This window comes from Dendropsophus ebraccatus, chromosome 8, assembly GCF_027789765.1.
Source record: "Dendropsophus ebraccatus isolate aDenEbr1 chromosome 8, aDenEbr1.pat, whole genome shotgun sequence".
Classification (NCBI taxonomy): Eukaryota; Metazoa; Chordata; class Amphibia; order Anura; family Hylidae; genus Dendropsophus; species Dendropsophus ebraccatus.
In genome coordinates, this window is record NC_091461.1 from 27,530,266 (window position 1) to 27,548,732 (window position 18,467).

The 18,467-nt window shown below is 40.8% G+C and overlaps 1 protein-coding gene across 1 annotated transcript in view; it reads right to left on the minus strand.

Moving 5' to 3' along the window:
• The window catches only part of TCERG1L (transcription elongation regulator 1 like), a 176,765-nt gene that overhangs the window by 24,976 nt on the left and 133,322 nt on the right, over positions 1 to 18,467 (minus strand). The window contains exons 6-8 of the mRNA XM_069980063.1: positions 11,313 to 11,404; positions 10,161 to 10,249; positions 118 to 272 (exon numbers count right to left, since the gene is read on the minus strand). Coding sequence (XP_069836164.1) covers positions 118 to 272; positions 10,161 to 10,249; positions 11,313 to 11,404 — 336 coding nt within the window. The remainder of the gene's footprint in view (positions 1 to 117; positions 273 to 10,160; positions 10,250 to 11,312; positions 11,405 to 18,467) is intronic.

The following is an 18,467-nucleotide window of genomic DNA, read 5'->3' on the forward strand; positions in this document are numbered from 1 at the left end:
CATTGAGTGTTGAACAACACAAACATGTAACTAACGTACCAAACAACAGTCTCTATGAGATTTTGAGATCTTGTATATTAAATGAAATAGAATGAAATAATCACAGCACTTAGTTACTTGCGGGAGATTCCAATTTGCGTTTATGTGGTGGGTCCTCAATAATTCTGTTTATATCCACTCGGTTTTTTAAGTCTATTGGCTTGTCCCATACTGATAGCTGGATTGTAGGGTTGAAGAAAAATACTTTGTCGTCTCCGGTCCATACTACACACCTACAATTTAAAAATGTAGAGAAAAATCTGAAATAAGACAGGATAAAAAAAAAAAAAACTAAAACAAAAAACAAATCAATTCTACAATTAGATATAGATTTCACAACAATGACAATGTTGTCCAATCACTGGCCAGAGGTCATTAGAGTGAAGGTTCCGCTTACTTTCCTTAGTGGACAGAAAGTAGGTTAATGCTATGTTCACACATCGTCTTTTTAGAAGAAATAATGGCCATTATTATCAACATTTATGTTGGTAAACTGCAATATCATAGGCAACATTGTGTGGCCATTGGCTGTGGCATAGGGAGGAACTATGCAGAGCGCAGGAGGAGATCGGGAACCTGGATAAGTGATGTAAAAACTGTTTGTTGAACCATCAGTCGGATTGCTATTATGTGCATCGCTATAACACGTAGCAATACGCGGTTGGTGCCCAATAATTTTAGGTCAGGGCCTAAAGAAACGATCAGCCAATCATCGTTTCATCGGCTGATTATTGTCTCTATTACCTGGAGGGATAATCGGCCGAATCGGATTATCGCACCATGGAAAAAAGCCCTAAGTGTAATTGGCTGGGTCCTTTCCGAAGGAATATCTGGCTAGTTCTGTGTTTGAAGACTCTTCAATGAGGCTCCACGGGCTCTTCTTTTGCATATTCATGTTTCCCAGGGGGCAATGCACCTAGGATTTCACTGCATTGAGTGCTTGGTTTTTCCCTTATCATTATATTGACTTATAGGGCCACTTAATCTGGTGGTTTTGGTTGATTCCTTACAGAAGCCACCTCATGGCTGGGTCCTTCCCAGGGGCGGATTAACTTTATCATAGGCCCTGGGCTGTTCACCAAGCCTGGGCCCCCCACTCCACTGTAACTATGGTAGCACTAGCCTGCCGTTCAAAGTACAGTATAGATAATGTCATGATTTGTGCAAAATTGGCATTAAAAAAATGTGATTTTTGCAAATCATGGCGGAAGTGTAGCCAGGAGACAATACACCACTGAAAGTATAAGTCTTTTTGGGTGGTCATGGGCCCCCCAGGAGCTCAGGGCCCCGGGCTGCCGCCCAAAACGCCCCTATTATAATCCACTACTGGTCCTTCCCCAATATCTGGATATCTGATTATTCCTGTGTTTCGAGACTCTTCAATGAGGCTCCACGGGCTCTTTTTTTAATACTAAGTGTAATTGAGCATTTTGTGTGAGCTCCCCAACATCTGGTTGGTGGTTACATGGACCTTGTATGGACATAGGCGCACGCTGGTGTGAAACTAAGTTTAAAATTTCTGTATGCTTTGAAAATCCCTTCTGGAGTTTGGAGAACAACAACATGAAAAATTCCATTTAACCCAATGAAAGATCTAGTCATTGCCTGGAATATATCAGATAAACAATCCACAGAGCATGTCTATGTAGAGATGTATATGTATGCAATATAGGTAGATTTCATTCCCCGTCCCTTGTAAATCTGAGAACCACTAATTTGTTCCACCTGCATCCGTGAAGCTTAAAAAGCCTACAGACTGAGCACCTGATAGAGGGAATATATGGTTATGTGCCAGCAAGCAGCTGGGCATGTGAGTTGTGTTATTAAACAGAGCAGAAAGCAATTAAGATGCATTGTAAATTATGCAGATTCCAGTTAGCACCAATAATGCCGCTCTGTGAAAGTACATCAACAGCGTATTCCTTCAATACAACATATTTACAACATTTTCAGGCTCAATGTGATGGAGATCCTTGCGAGAAAATTATTCCTTGGCCTGAATTTTTGCCAAAAAGTGGAATTTTACTTATTTAGGAGCTGTCTGCTAATGTATTATATCCAAGCAGAAGCGTCCCTACAAGTTAACAATAAAATAACAAGGTGCAATGAGCTCATGCTGCACTTACTGGATCAAGAGTGATTGACGTGTTACAATAGCTGAGCGCACGGGGGAGACTTCATTGTCAATCTTGGTCTTTCATCAAATGCCCCCTTAATCAGTACTTTTTATCTGCCATGGATTTCAATTGGTTTTTTATTGTGTTTTATAAGCATTAATTTTAAAATTTATATTTTTTTACACTATTTCTTGTGTATTACATGTAGTCAACTTTTATACCTAGAGCACACCGCATTTTTGGAAATAAAAGCCATAGGCACAAAAACGTAAGAATGCCACCAAAACATTACAAATAAACATTGGTAGTTTAGATCTTACTTTACTGCAGGTGTAAAATATATGTGTGCAGGGGGTATATGGAGTGGAATGGACTTAGGAGCAGAGAGCTCCATACACAGTATCAGACTAGCTCCTATGCTGGTCATTTAAAGTGGTATTCTGGGAAAACTTGAAGGGAATATGTTATCAGAAAATGACTTATTGTTTAAATAATTTTATTATGTTAAACATATTTTTAAAGATTTTTTGTGCCTTTTTTTTAATTATCCGTTTTTCTTTCTATATTATTAAATAATCCTGAAATCTTGCAGTTTTCATTCTCACCACTGAGGCTAACACTAAGCTGAGACTTCCTGTTGTGTCAATAGTGATAAGAAGAGGCTGCTGTAAAGCAATCTGTACAGCATTACAGCAACATGTGACAGCAGTAGATAGTGGCCACTATAGCAGCTCCCTTGGGAATGACCTCTTCACAGGTCCCAAACATGTTCAGTAATGTTTCACATTCATCTCATGGAGACAGAGTCTATCTATTATCATCTATGTCCATGAGGCTTGCTGTAAAGCAGGTCACTAAATGCTGTTAAGAACAAGACAAGATGGCTGCCCCCACAACAATGTACAAGACGTGAAAAACAAATTACAGTCAGAGAAAAAAACTTTTTGTGTATATTTTGTAAGTAAAAGAAAATTTAGGTGACACATTAAAAAAACAGGGAGGACAGGGGGAGGTGGAAACATATTATTCAAGTTATACTTACCTGTCCTGGTGCCCCAGCAGCCACAGCGCCACCGCTCACAGTCACCTGCTGGTCTACTGTATCTCCTGGTTCATCGATTTCACAGCCCTGCTTAGAAATGCCAGCTAAGCCAATCATTGACTGAGGAAGGAGACGTCTGTAGCCGCTGATTGGCTGAGTGGGTAATCCTGTGATGAGACAGGAATCATAAGATACAGACCAGCAGATGACTGTTAGCGGTGGCACTGTGGTTTTGGTGACAGGTAAAAATAACTTTATCATTATGTTCCCTCTGCCCTCCCTGCTACACGTTACACTTTGTTTTTCTTTCTTTACACTTTTTTTCTTTCTATCTTTTTTTTGTTGATGTTGTTTAACCCCTTAGCGACCCATGACGTATCTGATACGTCATGGTGCCGCGCGGGGTGTTCAGAGAGGGGTCCTGCCGGGACCCCGCTCTGAACGGCGCTGATCCCGGCAGACATGTGCAGCCGGGCAGTGTCTCTATTAGCCGTCGCGGGTCCCGTTGCCGCGCCGGCTAATTAAGCCTCCAAGTGCAGCTCTAAGTGCAGCGATGCGATCGTGGGGGGGGGTGGGGGGGGTAATCCGTTCTTCTGCCCGTGCCGGGCCTCAGCGTCGGAATGACGCTGATCCCGGCTCGGCAATAGATTGCTATGGCCTGCAGCAGGCCATAGCAATCTATGACAAATCTAATCGATCTTTGCTGTGTATTAACACAGCATTGATCTCTATGAGAGATCATTGCTGTTTGTATACAAGTCCCCCAGGGGGACTTCTAGTTAAAGTAAAAATAAAAGTAAAAATGTTTTTTTATTAATAAAAAATCCCCTCCCCTATTAAAAGTCAAAATCACCCCCCTTTTCCCATTTTATAAATATAAATAAATAAACAAATAAATAAACATATTTAGTATCGCCGCGCGCGAAATCGCCCGAACTATTAATTAATCACATTCCTGATCTCGCACGAAAAACGGCGTAAGCGCAAAAAATTCCAAAGTGCAAAATTGCGCATTTTTGGTCACATCAAATCCAGAAAAAATGTAATAAAAAGTGATTAAAAAGTCGTATATGCGCAATCAAGGTACCGATAGAAAGAACACATCATGGCGCAAAAAATGACACCTCACACAGCTCCATAGACCAAAGGATAAAAGCGCTGTAAGCATGGGAATAGAGCGAATAGAATTTAAGGAACATATATCTGTTAACAATGGTTTGAATTTTTTACAGGCCATCAGATAATATAAAAGTTATACATGTTATATATCATTGTAATCGTAACGACTTGAGGAACATGCATAACCAGTCAGTTTTACCATAGAGCGAACGGCGTAAATGCAAAACTCCCCGAAATCAAAACAAATTCCCTTTTTTTTTTTCAATTTGACAGCGCAAATGATTTTTTTCCGGTTTTGCAGCATATTTCATGGAAAAATAATGCCTGTCATTGCAAAGTACAATTGGTTTCGCAAAAAATAAGTGCTCATATACGTCTCTAGGTGAAAAAATGCAAGCGCTATGGACTTTTAAATATAAAGTGGAAAAAGCTAAAGTGCAAAAACGAAAATTGGCTTTGACCTTAAGGGGTTAAAGCAGACCTGTCAGTAGCTAGAGAGAAGTTTAAAAAGGCCAACGGCTAGATAATTTTTCTCATCAAGATTCCAAGAGTATCTCCATAGTTCTTTCCTGCACTGAAATAATCCTTTTTGTCAATATGTAAATGAATATTGAGTTCCCAGGGGGTGTTCCCCAGCACAGCAAGTCTCTCCCTCCTCTACCTTTGTGCTTGCTGTTAATCAAATGGGAATAGGGGTATGCAAGGGGGCACGGAGTAGGTGAATAAGAGGAAAGGGCTGGCTAATCCTGGGCTTTTACTGTTCTGGGGAACACCCCCTGGGCACTTGACCCTAAGGTCAAGGCTTATATCACAGCACTGAGGAGGACTATAGAGATAAATGAGCATGCTGGAGATCCCAATTGAAAATCTATAGGTTTATTTTTTAACTCTGTTTAGCTGCTCACAGTTCCACCATGCACCAGTGCAATACATGTGAAAGTAGTCTCAAGGTGGCCATACGCTTTAGATAGTGTAAGAGCTAATTGGTCAGCTATTTATTGGTGTTGTACCTTTTGTGCCCCACATGTGCCGAGATATTTCAAGGAATCCAAAATTGTCCTATGGCCCTATAACCTGTGGAGCACAAATTACACCATCCCAGGTCTGTATAGAAGCTAGAGCTGAATAGAAATACACTTGTGGACTATTATACATACAGGCTATATGATTACATTCAGAAATGTTCGTATACTTCAGTATCAAAGATTGGATTGGTATCCATCAGGAAAAAAAAAGCCTGGGAAAGACTTCTCTGATTACTTATGATGGGATTGAATTCCGTTCTTGGTACTAAATATATTAATCCTACATGCTGCCACATTATAGGAAGCTTCTGCATGGGTAATGTAATCATTTCAGCTGCTTTACACTCTGGTTCCTAATAGGGACTCTCACAATTCTGTGAGGTCTTCATACCCTAATATTCACATTATTCAAAACAAAATGAAGGTAGTTAGAGTGTAGTTAGAGAGGGAGAGATAAAGCAAGAGAGAGAGATTTTATTGGGAAATTTAGGGATAGTGTGGTGTGCTTACAGCATGCTGCCTTGTGATAAATGATGCTACAGAAAAAGCAGAACAGGAGTGAATGCAGCATGTACTGCAACTGCATTGATTGTGCAATAGTCTTATTATAATTAGTTGTTCTTCAACAGATTTGAAGCTTTTCTTTTGCTGTAGGAGGGGAGTAGGCAGGATGGAAGACTGTGATATAGAACTGATGGAAAGCAATGCATTCTGGGATTAATAGTTCTAACCAACTGTTTAACCAGGAGGAAAATAACTAAGCCTAAAAACTAAGACTCTCAAAACAAATGGATTGGAGTGTATGCAGCCTGTGAGCCTCACTTGCCTAGAAAGACGTGGATCAGTTTACAAATCTTTCTTTGTAAGGTTACCAAGATAAAAATGGATCTTGACAATATGCCACTGTTGAAAGAGAGCGGAAGATTCTTAGGTTATCCCTAAAATTTAGCTCGGACCATGCTCTTCATCAGTCCAATGATGTGAAGGCTTGGCTTGGCCTGGCGAAGAAGGTAAAACGAGTAGCTTTTCTTGTGTAAGAAATAAAGTAATGACCGGATGGCTTGGAAGGCTTAAAGACCGGGCTAATTTTCGTTTTTGCGTTTTCGTTTTTTCCTCCTTGTGTATATAAGGCCATAGCAGTTGCATTTTTACACCTACAGACTCACATGAGCCCTTATTTTTTGCGTCACTAATTGTACTTTGCAATTACAGGCTGAATTTGTGCATAAAATATGCTGTAAAACCAGAAAAAAATTATATGCGCGGTGAAATTGAAGAAAAAACACAATTTTTTTGCTTTGGGGGAGCTTCGTTTTTATGCCGTGTGTCCTATGGAAAAACTTGCATGTTATATATGTTCCTCAAGTCGGGACGATTAAAACGATATGTAACATGTATAACTTTTATATTGATGGTTCGTAAAAAAATAAAACGTTTTACAGAAAATAAGCGTTCCTTATATTCTATTCCCATGCTTATAGCGCTTTTATCCTTCGGTCTATGGGGCTGTGTGAGGGGTAATTTTTTGGGCCATGATCTGTACTTTCTATCGGTACCTTGATTGCGCATATGCAACTTTTTGATTGCTTTTTATTACAATTTTTCTGGATTTGATTTGACCAAAAATGCAAAATTTTGCACTTTCAAATTGTTTTGCGCTTACACCGTTTACCGTGCGGGGACATGAATTAAATAAATTAATATTTCAGGCGATTACGCACGCGGTGATACCAAACATGTTTGTTTATTTATTTATTTTTATTTATAAAATGGGGAAAGGGGGGTGATTTGGACTTTTATTAGGGGAGGGGATTTTTTATTAGTAAAAACACTTTATTTTATTTTCACCAACAGTAATTAGAAGGCCTAAGGGGGACTTTTATATACACAGCACTGATCTCCCATTGAGATCAATGCTGTGTATATAACAGAGCACCGATCCATCAGATCGGTGCTTCATTATAATGGTCTGCTGCAGACCAGCTGAATAGATTGCCGAGCCAGGATCAGCGTCATTTCGACGCTAAGCCCCGGCCGGCTCATTAGAATGGATCTCCCCTCCGCGATCGCATCGCCGGGGGGAGATCCCCCACTAGACACCAGGGAGAGGGGGCACATATACTATCCAAATGCAGCTGTCAGCTTTGACAGCTGCATTTGAATAGTAAATTAGCCGGCCGTGGCTATCGGCCGCGGCGGCTAATACCCGCGGTCCCTGGCTGCACATAGCAACTGGGGACTGCGGGCTGCAGAGAGAGCTCACGCCGGGAGCCCTCTCTGATTCCCCTTAACGGCCGCATGACGGGTATACCCGTCATGCGTCATTAAGGGATTAAAAGTAACTCAAAAGTGACTAAAAAGTGTACTAACAATCTTCCCACCACAAACTGCTTGTACCTTCGGATAGTTTTTTTTAATCCAAGATCTGTCTCGGGGTCTGTTCGGCAGGTGATGCCGTTATTGTCCTAAAAACAACTTTTAAACTTGCAGCCCTGTGTCAAACTGGCGTGGCCTAGAGTGTCTGTGCATTAGGCTGGCACACGCTCTCTGTCCCAAGGCAGGCATTCTCCTATTCATCAGCTGTGTGAACACTGCACATGGGCTGGATTGTTAAGGCACCTGTGCAGTGTTCACTGCAGAGGAATAGGAAAAAATCCTTCCAGTTGCATTCCTAATGATGAAGAGGGTGAGGAGAAGGGAAGGAGGGGTGGTGCAAGGTTAGGGCACAGATACTCTAGACAACGGTAGCTTGAGACAGGGCTGCAAGTTTAAAAGTTGTTTTTTAGGACAATAACTTCATCACCTGCTGAATGGACCCCAGGACAGATCTTGGATTAAAAGCAGCTATCCGAAGGTACAAGTGGTTTGGGGGGGGGGGGGTCAGATTGTGGGTACAGAGTCGCTTTAATCTTGTGCCATCTTAGAACAATGCCATATTAGAACGCTTTTATGTTTGTGTGCTGCTTTTTTGGATGACTGACTCTTAATTGAATAATGTTTATAGTCTGTACCGATTAAGTGACAGATCCAGATCTCTGCTCTCCAGGCAAAATATAGACTAAATAAATCTCAGTGGAGCATACTCCCCAATAGCAATGATATCCTTTTTACCAAATAAATAACTTAGTAAAATCAGGTAGTTTTGAGAGACGTTGCTTATGATTCTTGTCGGAGAAACATTTATTATCGCAGCTGTACAACACATTTTTATGATGTCTCTGCAGAGCCGTTTTTCACTCTCACACAAATTTGGCTACAGAATTCACAGGCACATTAAATTTAAATGCAAATCCAACTTTATTATCAGAAGTGTCGTAAAATTGCTTTAGTAGTTTCCAAGTTGACAAAAAAATATAGATTTTTTAAAAAAATATTTAAATAAAATTGTTATTAAACATGGGTATATTTTCTTCATCGGTTTGAATAAAAAGTGCTTCAACAAACAGATGTTAAAAAAAAAGACTCTGTGGTACATAACCTTGTATTGAAGACTTCCACTTTATTGTTTGTGGATCAATATTGCATTCTTCAATTTATTTATCAGAAAATAGATAAATAAACCATTAGCATTTGTTCCAACTATTCAAAAAGTTGAGCAGATTTACCATATTCTCTACCAAAACTTGGTTCTCTACTACAGAAGGACTGACCATTTTGCAAATGCCAGATGGGCCATTGTCTGCATTGGGCCACTCAACTGAGCTTGTGCCAAATTCCCCCTCTTCCCTCAAGTCTGAGACTGACGTACACCCTACCTTTTTTCCCTAAAAGACACACAGACAGGTTCTAAAGTCTTTATGAAGTCTATATTAAAGTTTTTTGTTTTTTTCAAAAAAACAACTCTTTTTCTTTTAAATGGGAATCTTCTAAATACCCTTTTGCAGGGGAAAGTGTAAGGCCACATTTACATGTCTGCAATTTATGTCCACAATGACTTACAAACTGCGGTCCCCTTGATCTCTAAAGGGCCTATTCACACATCTGTAATTTGCATTCACCAAGAGTAAAAAGCCAAAAGTCAAGGGGAGCAATTGTTATATGAAGATGTTATGTCCTCACTTTTCGCGACATTGGATTTGTCAATTTGGCGTAAGACGGCAGTGGAATTTACCAATAGGGAAATTTTAATAATTTTCTTAAAAAAGAATATATTTTATTTTGTCATTATAAAACATTATCTGTGTGTCAATGCATTTCCGACAACATTTGACCTTCATTGCCAGGACATTGTACGGCAGTAAAGGTCTCCCAAAACAATATATGAATCCAGTCTTCTGAAAAAGATGCAGTCCTTAAGGAACAAAACAAAACATCAAGGCTCAAGAAATTATATCAAACATATCCCTTAAATAGTAAAATTACATCAAACAACTGAATCAATATATAATCTAGATAGAAGAAAGAAAAAATTGCGCAACATGTACCCTTACTTGAGACAATGTGCCCTTACAAGAGCCACTCACATGAAGGGGTCATCAGCAGGGGAGCTGCTACCACCTTCTGAGGGACCAAGCTTGGTTGTGGCTACATAAATAACTGCCAGTAGACGGGAGGAAAGTAATGGTTTCAGTAGCGCTAAAGAAAAGCTTGTCTGATGTTTTTGTATGAACTTTACTCCATCTTTAGTGTTGGCTCTACCTCAGGTGAAAGCTCTACTGAAGCTACTACTTTCCTCTCATCTAAACAGGTCAAATAACTAAACAAATATTGTATCAGAACATAACACAAAGTGGAAAAGACCTGTGCCAAGTGTTCCTAGTAAATATAATCTGCGGCAAAAAGAGCAAAGAACTAATGAATATTTTTTGGTGGTCTTACCATGGTGATCCAGGCACCGGTGTTGATGCCACAGGTTTGTTGATTTTAGCCACACAGTCGTCTTCACTTGACATCTTCAAAACATTGTCCTTGAATCCGATATATGAAAAAGTTTAATGAAGAGCATAAACCAACAAGCCAAGCCTATTACAAAATCCAAAAACTTATTTTTACTTTATCATTCCTTAATTTATTTAACAAAAGAACAAATCTATTCCATTATACTTACCGTATTTTCGCTTTATAAGACGCACTTTTTAGCAAGAAAATATCTTGTTAAAAAGTTCCTGCGTCTTATATACAGGAGACAGGGCAGCCCGACAGTCAGACCACCCTGACTCCTTCCCTGATGGTCCGGAAGGCTGCATCAGCTGTGCAGTCCTCTCCCTTCTCCTGTCGGTACTGATCAGTGAGATCAGTTCCCGGCAGGAGAGAAATCGGGAGGGGATATACACGGCAACCTGCTGAAGGACCTTCGGTGATGTCACAGTCATGTGATTAGTCACATGACTGTGACATCAGCGAAGGTGCTTCAACTCACATTCCCGCAGGTCCTACATTAAATGGTCGCGTCTAAGTACAGAGCAGCAGAGGTATGTGTGTTACCCTGTGTGTGTGTGTTGATATAACATTGTGTGTGCTTGTGGATATGTTTGTACAGCTGAGTGTATGTGATACAGCTGAGCTGAGAGTGTATGGTGTAGCAGAGCTGAATGTGTAGTTGAGCTGAGAGTGTATGGTGTAGCAGAGCTGAGTGTATGTTGTGCATGCAGCAGCTGTGTATGTGTAGGTAGAAGGCACTGTCATTTGAATAAACTTTGACCCCTTCACTGCATTATCCCCTTCATGACCTTTGACCACAGGGAAGTTTAATTAGCATAAAATATTTTTTTCCTGTTTTCAGTGGTCCAAATCAGGGGTGCATCTTATAGACAGGTGCGTCTTATAAAGCAAAAAAAATGGTAGATCTATTTTTCTATACTTACTTTTCGCTAACTGGCAATTGTAATGCATTTGTAAAATCACTTGTGAGGCATAATTATAAAAAAATTGCAAAATGTTTCATTAAAAGAAAAAAAAAATGAAAAAAAAAACACAACTAAAATCATTGATGCTCGAACTTGTTACATTCTGATGTTAGGAAAGACAAACCTTTTCGTCAGTCTTGGCAGTGTTGTTTTTCGTATCCGGATGTAGAATGAATGCCGTTGAACAAGGCGCTCTGTTTTTTTCTTTATTTTTATCTGTAAATAATAAAAAAATGTCATTGAAATAAAAAAAAAAATGTGAAAAAAACATAACATGTTTGAAACATACATTTTTATGTTTGGAAACACTTCATAAAGTTACTAGATGGTATTAGGGGACCGAAGTGATTCAATAATAATCTAAGGCTCAGCAAAAGATGGCAAAAGACAGCCATTGTTCCTCTTTATAGGTAAACACATTTTTGAGTGAAAAGAAAAATGTAAAATATGTTATGCTTTTGTGCTGCTTTCATGGCTGCCATTCTAAACAATTTTACCAATAATTGAGAGAAAAAAAAGGAAAGGACAAAAAGAAAACGACAAAATAACTTAAATAAAGTCATGTTTAAATAAATCTTTAGGCAGCTAAATGCATTTTTCCTGTCAATATCTTTTTATTTTATCTATCTACTGTTTACTCAATTACTGATCTGTGGCCAACATCTTGGCCAGTCAGATGTTCAACATAAGTCTTGGGCACTCAGGATGTGCACTACACAGTGTTCATTGTGTAGTGGTGGTATTGGGTTACTGCAATGTACGTAGCTCTGATTGACTGGCCATGTAAGGAACATAATAAATTGTCAGGACAGGGAGACACAGATACAACAAGACAGTGGGCCCTAGGTCTGAACCCACCCACTGTCCCTGCCTACTTGCCTCAGTCGTCCCTAGGCGGCTGTGGACAACCACGTAGACGTTCCCTACGCTAAATACGTGCACACGGAACAAGACGGACAAACAAACGCAAAAGAATAGTCAAACAGGCCGGGTCAAATCCAACCAGGCAGCGCAGTACAGAATCAGTAAACAATTGGATAGTCAAAAAGTCAGGCAGGAGGTCAGATAATGAGTCGAGAAAAACAGAGGGATTAGGAATGGGGATCGCTGGAGAAGACAAGAAAGCTGGGACTAGGGAGTTAACCTTATAGCCAGCGCTGGGACTCTGCCTCAGCTTTGTTTTATGCTGACCAAGAGCCCGGTTCAGATCCCCATTGGACCGGCGCTCTGATCTACCAGGTTACAGACAGGCAGAGAAACCCGTCAATCACAGAGACAACACAGGTGCATTATCAAGTCCAAAAGCTTCTCAGCGTAACTCCTGCATTGCCGAAAGCTGAGAAGCAATCGGGTGTGGCACACAAAAGCAAACACCAGGCCCAGTTCACACCAGGCACTGCAGATTCCTGACATAAATATTCTATTTTTCCCTTACTGCCCTGGGATCCTCTTGCCTCAACTTTGGGTCCACCACTGAAGAGACGGACTTGTCTCAGCAGTGACAGCCTCCTCAGTCAATTACTGACTAAGGAAACACAACACTTTAGCTGAAAGGACTGTCACTGTCAAGACAAGTTCTTCTTAGTAGTGGCAGTGGGAGTGTTTAGTGGGGAACCCGAAGACACCTCAGGAGGACCCATGGGGAGCATAGTAAGGTATGAATAGTCTCTTAATTATGTTCTATATAGGGACAGCAATACTGTATATCAAATATTTTTAAAGGGCTGAAGTACCCCTTTAAACAGGAGCTTTAAACATATCTATTTGTAGTTGTGGTGTAAGGAATTGTGGTATTGTCCCATGCAAATTTATCAGCCCTTCAATAACTGATAACAAGTGGTGCCGGTGAATGATATCAATTACCCCTTTAAGAAATCAGCACAGAATGTTGAACTCTTCTCTTTTTAAATAAAAAAATGGATTGATTAGATTGTTAAGATAAAGAGTAAATGAACACTAAACACAATACATAGTTATTTATATTTAAGCAAATCCTAACCTCCGTGTTTAAGGGGTACTCTGGTGAATAAAACATTTTTCAAATCAGCTGGTGTCAGAAAAGTGATACAGATTTATAAATTACCAAAATTTTTAAATCTCAAGTGTTCCAGTACTTATCAGCTGCTCTATGTCTTGAAGCAAGCAGTGTATTTTTTTCAACCAAAGTTCCTGGAACAGACAAAGGTGACAGCAGAGATCGCAGTGTCAGACTGAAAAGAATACACCACTTCCTGTAGGACATACATCAGCTGATAAGTACTAGAAGACTTGAGATTTTTTAAAAAAGAAGTAATTTAGAAATCTTTATAACCAAAAAATCTCCCAAGTACCCATTTAAAGGGAACCAATCACCTAAAACACCGCTTTAACGCAATTTAAGTGTGCAGCAGCAGTGCCAAGCGCATTTCCTAGACGTGCTTTTTTAATTTCCTTCCTGGAGTGTATATTCCGCAAACTTACTTTATATTCTTGGCGCGCTGTATGCAAATCCCCCACAAGTAGTCATCTGGGCTGTGAGCCGTCAGCATCTAGTCATGGTCCTCTGGGTCTTCATTCAGGGACGCGCTGTGCATCACATAGACGCGCCCACACACTTACTACTACGCACATGCGCAGTACAGCATTCCCGATCTGTGCTGTACTGTGCAGGTGCAGGATAGCCTCTAACTCATTGCCCAAGATCCAGCAATGAGTTTAAGGCTATTCTGCACCTGTGCAATACAGCACACATTAGGACCGCTGTACTGCGTAGTTAGAACGTGGGCGCGCCAATGTAATGGACGGCAAGCCCGCGAATGACGTCAGAGTAATTATTCAGTTTAAGCGTTTGGATTGATGCGGAGGAACGCCCAGGGGACTGTGACTAGATGTCGAAGGTTCACCACCCAGATGACTACTTTTGGGGGATTTGCATACAGAGAGCCAAGAATTTAAAGTAAGTTTGGGAAATATACATTGCAGGCAGGAAAGTCAAAAAGCACATCTTGGAAGTGCGCTGGGTGCTGCTGCAGCACATTTCAATAGCGTAATAGCGGTATTTTAGGTGATTGTTTCCCTTTAAGGAAATTATGTGCTTTATAAGATACCTCCGGTTCTTTATATATCAATATACATTCCTCTCGTAATAACAATAGTAACATATTGGTCTTACAAATAGTATAACCTACACAGTGAATCAAATGCTTTGAAGCAGAACACTTCATTATAGTCTTTGGCCCAGGAGGAACATTACCGACTGCTAATCATCCTGCTGCAAAAATTACGAAACAAAATGACTGAAACTTTAACCTCTCCCATACACGGGGGAAAATTGTCCCTGGATCATAAACTTGACGACTGCAATCATTTTATTGTTAGTGTGCAGAATGAGCGCTGTCATTCTTAGGATCCTAAATATCACAAAGAAAAAATCCCTGTTCCTGTAATTGGGCTTAATGGATATTTCTGACCTTTCGAACACTTTTTTTTTTTAAATTATAGTTCTATCAAGTTCTAATGACAAAGTTTTCTTAAGAAAAAATGGAGAACTATGTAGTTCATTTACTTCAATCACTCAGCATGCCTCCCCTTCATGCTAAATGGCAGTCGGTTTGGGGTGGAAATATACACTGTAATAACATTTATAGGAAATCATGTAAAATGGTCTGGACTGAGTTTTTTTTTTTACGCGAATGAACAATCAATGGAGCTGCATCACAGAGGGGAAGGGGTTTCATCACACTGGGGGCAGGTGGACCACCGATGCTTCAGGCCATGTCCGTGCCTGGGAATAGATTGGCACTATGTACAGGAATTGGGCCGGGGTTCAAAAAAAGGACTGCAACACCGGCATCCCCGCGCTGGTGCCAGTCTATTGATGTAAAATCTTAAAGCAATGCACCTGATGGTACATTCACTTTAAGGCCGGGTTCAAACTACGTATGACCCAGGCTGTTCTGTGACCCGGCCGTGTCACAAAATGGCTGGTGTCAGCTTATCCCGGCCGATACTGCAGCACCGGCCGGTGCACTATGCGTGGGAATTGGGCAGGGGTTCAAAAAAAGGACTGCAACACCAACATCCCCGCGCTGGTGCCGGTCTATTGATGTAAAAGTCTTAAAGCGATGCACCTGATGGTACATTTACTTTAAGGCCGAGTTCAAACTACGTATGACCCAGGCCGTTCTGTGACCCAGCCGTGTCAGTGAAGTTTATGCCGGACGATACTGCAGCACCAGCCGGATAAACTTCAATTCTATTGAATTGTGATGTGGGTGCATCCATGTGTGACCACATTCCAATTCACCATTGAACACAATTGTGTGACCTGTCAGGCTTGTGCAGCTGCTATTCAATGAATAGCAGCCATACAAGCAGCCATACAAAACTGACATGTCAGCAGCCATACAAGCAGCCATACAAAACTGACATGTCAGTTTTTCGTGCGGCCGCTAGGGATCCCGGCCGGCGTGTGTACACTCTGGCCGGTATTCCCCCAGACTTGCAATGCAGTGTTAACCTTTGTATTAATAACGGCCGTTGTTGCAAATCGGCAACAAGGGCCGTGATTAATAAACAACTTACATAGTGTGAACATGGCCTAAAGGGAGAAGCATTTGACAAGACATATTATCTAAGTGGCAAATTCTCTTCATCCTGACCTTGCTCATGTAAATTTACTATGCTCCTGTGTGACTTTTTGCGTTGTCTTCTGGTTCTTTTGCTGCTACTTTTGATTCCTGACTATAAGTGTTGAGCGAGCAGTAAAATGCTCGAGTTCTAATATTGATGAATGAATAACAAATTCTATTGAAATCAATGGGAGACTTGAGCAGTAAACCAGGTGCCCCCTTTTCGGCAGAGAGCAGAAGTTGCCTGGTTCACCTTTAATACATTTTATTATTCTAATTTTTGTATATTTTGTTTACAAATTCCTTCAAGGGATGAAATATACAAAAATTAGAAAGAAAAAATTCAAAACACTATTGGTGGTATGCCGCCAATTGATGATGCACACCCGAGCATTAGAGATGATCGAACATCTGGATATCTTAGGTTCAATCGAACTCGAAGCTTCTTGAACCTTCAGCATTTGATTCCCGATGCCTTCCCGATCTGTGGGGAAGGAGGAGACTGCCCGAGTACCGCCTGGAAAAGAGGGATACAGCCTAGGTAATAGTCTGTATCCCTGTTTTTCAGGCGGTAATCGGGCAGTCTCCACCTTCCCCACAGAACTGGAAGGCATCAGGAATGAAATGCTGAAGGTTTGAGAAGGTTCGAGTTCGATCGAACCTAAGATTTCCCAATGTTCTATCATCTCTACTTACCATGCTGGCTCAACACTACTGACTATGAATCTGTCCAACTCTCTTCATGCTGTCGGTTAATCCACTGATATCCCCTGTCTATGTTTCACACTTCAATTCCTTTGCCACATGGGTGACTATTCTCAGGACTATTCTTGTAAAGCTAAAAGAGGTTTTCTGGCCAAAATATACTGATGAGCTATCTACAGGAGAGATCATTAGTCACTGATCAGTGGGGTGCTGGGGTTCTGGTAGTGGCCGGATCTGGTTACTGAAGCTCAGCCACCGTTCACTTGAATAGGAGCTGAACTGCAGTTATGTATGATCACTGCTGCACAGAGAACAGAGTCAACTGCTTCCGGCCCCATCCACTGTGCAGTGTGTGGACTAAATAGCAGATTGCTTCCTGTATCTTGGAGGTTAAAGACCTGCACAAGTCATGCACTTCTTACCCTGAACACTGAAAATTTAGCACATTGTAACGATCTGTGGGTGTGGACCTGCTCTATCTAACCAGTTTGGCTTTGGGCAACTCCCCTGGTTTTTAACCCTTTAATCCATCTAAAGGGATGTGGACTTTTCTGCAGAAGGCCATTAGATGCGGTCTCAGTGTACAGTAGGTGGCAGCAGGCCTTGTGGGCTAAGAGACACTGGTCAAGCAGTAGAGGAGTCTGGGAGGGGGCCAATGTATCGATTGGCAGAATGTGCTTATATTAAGTGGTCAAACAATGGGTCTAGGCAGGCAGCACAGGTTTAGTAGTCAGGGCCAAGCTGAGGTCCAACAGAATGTCGGAAAGCTGGCAGAGACGGGGTCAAGAAAAAAGCCAATGTCATCAACGCCAGCAGATATGTATGCATACAGTGGAACACCTTTAGAGGAACACTAGCTAACTAGGAACCTTTGTTGACGCAGGTTGAAGCCATTGAATCTGCCAGATATACAAGGTCACTATCAGTGCTATGCAGGGAAAGGAACAGGGTGTGCTGGCCCTTTAAGAGGCAGGAATGGCATTTGTGCACAACCTATGTGCAGAACTACAAAACCAATAGCATGGCAGAGGGAAGGAGCATGAACCATGTGGTGCAATGCTTCCTGTCCGCTGTACCCACCAGGAACAGTGTTACACATACAAAACAAGAGGAAATGGCCTGCGGGTCATAACGTCTCTACTTAAGCAGTTAAAAAAGATCACAACGGTTCTATACCTCCTGTTTGATAAAGTCGTGGTACAATGACAAACTACAGTAGCACTAGAAGACAAACTTGCTTTTCTATTGGGGCCAATAAAATTTTCACTGCCTATTTTCAATGGTACTAGGAAACATTAATTATATGTGCTGTACCATATGTACCAACTACGCATGCAGTATTCATTTATTCAGCTATTCCCAAAGAGTGTCTAAACTACAGAATGCAAGGTTTTATCAAAATAGCAATGTACTGTATGAAAAATTCATTAATATTCTACATGGGGTTAACATTATGTAATGTGATGGGGAATATAACACTAACTCCTTCGACATCGGCACTTGCTACATTTAGATCCAGCCTGGCTGTCTACAGGATCTTTGCTATTTGCTCCTGCCAAGACAGAAGAGCCTCCTTCTCACCTTCTTCAGAAAAGGGAATTTGTTGAACTGAATCTCACTAAGCAATTTATTTCCAGCAGTATACTTTCAGTATAATGGTTGTGGGTCACTGTGTGTTTTAAAGAAATCCACCTTCAGCAATTTAAGTAGTTAAAGCACAAAGGGGTGATTTATTATTTATTACCATGAAGAAACTATGGACATTTCTTTTCATATCTGCTGCTCCTTTGCACCTACATCAAAATATATTTTCTGTTATTTTGTTTTATGCACCACGCACCCTCTAAATACGGTACCAACGAGTGAATGAAAACTAGAATACATGACTTTCTAAAAAGGTTAATATGCATTTCCTTTTATTCATAACCATGGACGTAACTAACCTTGGTCTGGGCGGTCCTTTT